General features: G+C 32.1%; 1 protein-coding gene across 1 annotated transcript; it reads right to left on the bottom strand.

Annotated features, from left to right (window-relative positions):
* LOC130815265 (homeobox protein knotted-1-like LET6) lies at positions 1–6,300 on the bottom strand. Its single transcript, XM_057681675.1, has 4 exons — positions 5,535–6,300; positions 4,489–4,759; positions 1,593–1,837; positions 1–389 (listed from the first exon to the last, which is right to left on the bottom strand). The coding sequence occupies exons 1-4, from the start codon at positions 5,940–5,942 to the stop codon at positions 168–170; spliced, it is 1,146 nt and encodes a 381-aa protein (XP_057537658.1). The 5' UTR covers positions 5,943–6,300; the 3' UTR covers positions 1–167.
* Positions 6,301–6,923: the final 623 nt, after the last annotated feature.

Raw genomic sequence — 6,923 nt, 5'->3', positions numbered from 1 at the left:
GCATGGGATCATAAGATAATAAGGCATATGATCATCTTAGTAAGTTCGGATCGACGATCGAGTTTAGGTACAATAATTATGTATCATCAATGGCATAAACCATAAATTGTGCAAAAGGGAGTGGCTATATATATAAATCATAGCTTGACCAACATGCATGCATGGCATTACATAAGGGTTGGGGAGACATCCATGGGAAAAGGATTACCAAGGACATTATCCATGTAACCATAGTGTGAATGAGCATGGGAATGTGCAGCAGCATCCATCACCACAAATTGCATGTCTTCTGAAGGCTTCCAATGCCTTTTTCTCTGGTTAATGAACCAATTGTTTATTTGTTTTTGATCCAATCCTGTCGATTCGGCTAACGCAAGTTTCTGGGACTCCTGTGATTAAGTAATAGAGAAAAAACAAAATAACTACATTGATGATGAATAAGTACATAACATGATCTAAGACTATACAATCGTGTATATGTCATATTCTGGGACTTCAAGAAGTCATATAATATGTTATATGCTCTATCAGATACAAGCCTAGCCTCGATTCAATCTGTTTCGCGCAAAACAAGTGAAAGCATTGTGCTCCTTTAATTGTTATCTTGGATCAGCGGGTAAGTAATTGATGGAGACAAACAAATATGGTCGGAGTTGGGATTCCACAGAACAGAATTATTGCAATTTATTTATAGTTTGGGTTTGGATGTGGACCGAAGGAGATAGAGTTTCAAAAGAGAATTTGAAAGAGTTAAAGTCTTAGAGGTAAAATGATGAGCATTTTTCTGAGATGCTGAGCTTAAAACTAAATAAAATCAAGCAGGTTTTTTTCGCTATGGTCACATAACTAACATTGGAAGTTCTGAGCATGTTCAACATGTACGACCGCATAAGGCCTCGAAAAATAACAGGCCTAAATATTAAATTACTTAGTATATGTTAAGTGTTTAAAGATACAAAGTTGTTAGAAAAATATTATAATTTTATAAATTGCACAGGGCCTTTATAAATTTGTCAATTTTTGTTCCGCCTTTGATAACTAATCGCCTAGATGTTGCAAGACATTAAATATTGCACCAAATATATCCAAAGCTAGCCGCCCTTAAACACAGCAGATCATGAACTGAAGACGATCAAACATAATAATGCGCTTGATGCGGTAAACATGAAAAGACACTCTAGAAGACTAGCACGCAATAGAAATTATGTACAAAATGTAGAGAAATAAGTAAATAACACACTCTAGTCTAATATTAGTGGTACTTTTTCCAAATAAAAGGCCAAGCTTGGAAGGTCTAATGGTCCAAGCCCGAAGAATGAACAAGAGGGTGATGAAGTTATCCCAGCCATCGGTGTTCAATTCTTAGGTTCATTTTGACCAAGTCCAAAGCATTATTGTGAAATCAGTGATAATAGGCGACTAGGCGTGCAAGACACAATTTGAAAAATGATACTCCATTTGTCCCTTCGATTTGCTACAACACATACAAAAAGCACCAACTTCAACTAATTTCGTGCTTTAGCAAATTCAAAGGTACAAAGCGAGTATAATAATAGAAGATATAATAAAGGAGAAGAAAAAAAAAAACCTACAGAGGGATATGGCCATTTGTAGTGTCTGCTCCACCAATCAAGCAATTGTTGCCTAGCTTCCTTAGGTAGCTTTCCCTTTTTCCTCTTCTTCAAGAATTCCTGCCTCAGACTTCCTAAATAACCACTATACTTTCGGAGTAGCTGCCCTTTCAATTCCCTGTCTTCCGCTGATGGATCAATAAAGTTATGGTTTACATCAATATCCTCTTCAGACGATCCATTCCTATCAGGATGCTCGCCACAAGCTGTCCGGGTACGACATTTTTGCATCACGACAAAGATCAAGAATATAAGAATTATTTGTGATATCAAACAAGCATAAATAAAAAACTATGCCAAAAGATTCAAGAAAGACAACATTATAAGCACGAGGCATCCAATCAAATTCCAAAATATAACGGTTCAAACAAATTACATTAGTATTTGTAGAACAACTAACCTAATACTTCCTCTGATTTTTAATACATGCTAAATTTCCATTTTTCACGCTATTCATTGCATAATTTTAATCTTTCATATCGTTAATTTCATATGATAAAAATTCTAAAATCTTAATATTATGAAAATATGCATTAAAACGAATCTAACAAAATCTCATTTGACTATGTTTTACATTAAACATATAGAAACATATATCAAATAAAATCAATTAATGAAAAATATTTGCTAGAGTAACCGTAGCAACTATTAGAGACAAAAGGTAGTATATAAACAAGAAATATCTCGTTCTTGACCCTTAATATATAGGAAAACACTTAAAGGTTTCTCCATGGTATCAAGTCGAGTTCTCAAACAATAACCACAAGAGACATTTGATTCAAATTTCACCATGATATAATCACCAAATCCACTCAACCGATAGGCGATAAGGTATTCAACGAAATAAATAAAAAAACACAAAGTTTTACGAACACGACCATTAATCAATACAATAATTTTTTGACACATACCATGTTATGTTAGAATAAATTATTCCTATGACAAAGAGATATTGATGTAAACAGCTTCCTATGGCCTTATTAGATAAGGGATCCTTTAGACCTTGTAGGCATTCTTTAATTCATGTACCATAAAATTTGGGAAGTGACATAAATTCAGTTCATAAAGTCTATCAACAAAACCAACACCAACATATACAAAGTACTCCTAATAAGATTTTCTATCAATCACTTAGACTTGACTGTAACCTAAACTTCTCTAGAAACCTTCAAGATTTCTAGCACAGATGGGTCATAGAGTAGAATTATTCCATATAAAAGACTAGAGATCTACTTTCATAGAGTAGAATTATTCTACATTATAACTTATTTATACTCATCGTTCTCTATTTTCCTTTGTACCATACAACTAGGCAACTAGAATGATATATTTATATCTTAGTAGAACTTGTCAACTTCTGCAATTTGGGTTTTGTTATAAGTAAAGGGACCCCTTCTTCCCTCTCTTCAAATGCCTACACATTGAAAGGATTTTGAATTTTCCAAGGGGACAATGTAGATAGAATCACATCATATCATATCGACAAAATAAATGATAAAGGGTATTAAAATCTAGCGAACCAATACTGGCTACATTGTAAAAGTGTAAAAAAATGTATTTTACGTTTTAGAAAACCATCAACTTGTTATATGTTGTCGTATCATCAAAACCATCAAACAATGCATAGAGAGTCAAGACAATGCAATAATCTACACATTTTCTCCAAAAATAAAATCCCACTTCCATCAATAAATACCCATGTAAACCCTGTTTGCTCCATCAACAATAGATTGCTCGCGTTCATGAACTTGTATTTGCACACCTTACGCGCCATATCACTAGAAATTTAAAGAACCTCAATTTCAATGTCGCCCCGGATACTATATTAGCAACTCCCACGTATGATATAATTAAAGATATGGTGGAAGACAAGAATGAATGTCCAATTCTAACTAAGATATGTGAAAGGATAGAAACCTAGTAAAAATAAGGAAACACACTATGAAAACTGTGGAACTTCCTTGGCTTGCATACATACACCATCAATAATACTTTTTCTTAACAACTCAACTTTATTTTTTAAAGCGAGCGGACGAGCACTTCGCACCATACCCTAGTCGAATTAAGAAGGTTCAAACAAGAATAATATCAACCGACAAGAAACTAATCTTCAACCAACAAATCATGAGCTTAAAGTAGATTGAAACCTCTCTCTTGAAGACCAATCTTGAGCCTAATTCATGTGCCATACTCATCACACAAATCATACATAATCAAATTACACATAAATTGAAACCTCTCTTGAACGCCCTCTTAATGTAAAGAAAATAATTTATTAATATGTTTGTAAAAAGAGAAACATATTTAGAAGATTCTCCACTCAGACATAAATTGCTCCATAAACAAGAGATCAGACTCTTGGGATTCATTACCAATATAAAAGTGGAAATAACAAGACAAAGAAGGGAGGCAAAAATCCAGAACAAAGACATTAAAATAGCATAATTAAGCATAGTCCATTGATCATATGAACAATTATTTGAAAACCCTATTCCCAAGATCACATAAAATAAATAATTAAACATCCAATAATGTAACAACCATTCATTTCCATGATAAGAGAAATGGAGAAAAATTTTCTTAGAGTTCCAAGATCTCATCTTGGAAACATGCACCATGCAATTATATAAGTAAAAAAAAAGGAAAACTCTAAATAAAAGCAAAAGATATACTTCTAGTTGAGATCAAATATAATCAATTTGAAAGAAACCATTCATTCATCAAAACCCTTGAATCAAACAAACTAGCAAGAGAGAGAAAGTTAAATCAAATTGGTTTTAATCATCAGCTTAAGCTTCTGGTTAAAACCCGTACAAATGTATAAATTTTAAGAAATAGAGAGAAAAAAGTTTATCACCAGAAGATGGAGAGTCTGAAGGAGAGGAAAGAGTTAGGGCTTTGAATTGGCATTCGATCCTTGAAAGAAAAAGCATGGCTTCTTTAAAAGGTTTGGTTAGTTCTTGTTCATATTTGGTAAGCATTTCACAATAAGCTTCCATAAATTGATCCAAAGCTGGATCTTCTCCTACAAAACCTGCCACCCCTCCGCCGCTTCTTCCGCCGCCTTGACTTCTTGCTATTGCTTCCAACTCCTCCAATCTTGCCACCACTTCTGGCGGCGCACCAACCTACACTTACATAGAACCCAATATTAGCAAATTGTTATATGTTATGAGGCATAAACATTTTGTTTCTTAGAAGTAATTAAGGCTTCATGAATCTAAGCTCATTGACCTACATATACATGCATCAGTTTCCTCTTCATATCATATCATAAAATAAAATCAATAGATAATATATCACCTAATTTAGAGGAAAAATTACTTGAATATTGCATAAATAAAAGAAGGGTTTAATGATTTTAATTTTAATTTTAATTAATACCAAAATAACAAGAAGAGTTAGGGAGAGAATCTAGCAACCCTTTTGTGAAAAAGGGTTTTGAGCTATTTTTTATGATTTTTTTAAGATCAACAATTTCTTCTTTGTTTATTACAAGCACTAGTACACTACTATATATGCTTGAATTTTTATTTTATTTTAAAAAAAGTTGGTCTTTTTGAGATTTCATGGGTTTTTAAGCAAATCATACACACTCAACAAAATCCAAAAATTTCTTCTTTTTTTTTTTTGAAGTACAATCTTGAAGGGGATGAAAATGGGTTTTTAATTAATATGGGTAAATTTCATCCTTTTTTATTTTCCAAGTAGAATTGAGATGAATTAATTAACTAACATCAAACAGCCATTACAAATCAAGGTAATTAAGTACTTAAAATTTGTACAGCATTCAACTCAAATTTTGTCAAAAGAGCATGCTAAAAAACACACAAAGCAGAGACATTTAGAAGGAGTAAGATTATTAGATAATACTACTACATCATGAACCCAAAATATGATCACCTTTTGACAACTAACATAAGCAGATAAAAGGCGAGGGTAATGAGGATGCGCCATAATCTTAGCCTTAATATTCCCAGCTGTACTACTACTACTCCCACCACCACCATTACTATTATTCAGATTCTGAGTTTGATGCTCCATTTCCATCACATGATGTTGATGATCATAAGCAGCTGAAGAACAACAACAAGCTTTGATGGTATTGTGATCATTGTTATGATTCTGATGATGATGATGATGATGGTGATGGTGATGCGAAAGAGGAGGAATCATAATCATAGGATATAACCCATTTTCCATCATCATAGAATTACTAGTAGTGATCCTATTATTATTATTATTATTATTATTACTATTATTATTATTATTATTATTACTACTACTATTATTATTCCCTCCACCCTCCATTATTTAACTTCAATTTTCTCAAGAAATTAAAATTAAAAGATGAGAAAAAGAAGCATTAATTGTGGTGGAAGTAAAAACAACAATTTGTCTATGGTTAAATGAATGAAAGAAAAAGAAGAAGAAAGGGTTAAGTTTAGGGAAAGAGCAGAGAGCTCCCGGATTTGAAGCTTACACAAGAAGCAGGCTTTTAACAGCAAAATCCTAAGAAATAACCAGTGGGTTATTAAGTGATAGTTGTCGTCATCTTTCTCTGCAACACTACTAGGAGTACTGAGTACATAATACTTCCTCTTTTCTTTTTCTTTCACAGGCTTTTTAAAACAAATTAAAGAAACAAAAGGAAGAAAGAGAAACCCATCTTATTAGAACTAATAAATAAATTAAAATACAAAATGAGTTCTTAATAAAGAGTTGAATTTCGAATCTAGTCGCTGACTTGTTAAGATTATGGTTCATGATTATGAATCTAACGTGAGTTGATGGTATCAAAATCTAAAGTGACATGTAAAAAAATATGGTTGGGTTTAAATCTCATTTGAAAGGCATGTGTTTTATTAATACCCAAAAATTCAAAGAGACCGTTTTATTATTAGATGGGTATTAATGGATTGACACAAATTTAAAATTAAAATAAAAATTATTTCATAAATTTTTATGAGAGACAGTCTCTTTGAGAAATTATTTCTATTTGGGTCAGCCCATTATATATTTTTTTAAATATTGTAAGTAGACATTAAAAATGATGTAAGTAGACATTTAATATATTGAAAGGAAGCATTAAGTATACTGTAAGTAAGCATTAAGAATAATATAAGTAGGCATAAAGAATACGATAAGTATGTATTAATTATTAATCGGCCGGACTTAGATACATATCTTAAAGAAACGGTCTTTCAAGAGAATAAATGAAATTATTTTTCCAAAGTATCAATTTTGAGATTGAACTAATCAATTTTAACTTAAATAAACTTTATATGAATC

This window comes from Amaranthus tricolor, chromosome 6, assembly GCF_026212465.1.
Source record: "Amaranthus tricolor cultivar Red isolate AtriRed21 chromosome 6, ASM2621246v1, whole genome shotgun sequence".
NCBI classification, from domain to species: Eukaryota; Viridiplantae; Streptophyta; class Magnoliopsida; order Caryophyllales; family Amaranthaceae; genus Amaranthus; species Amaranthus tricolor.
This window is presented reverse-complemented; position numbering and strand designations above follow the sequence as displayed.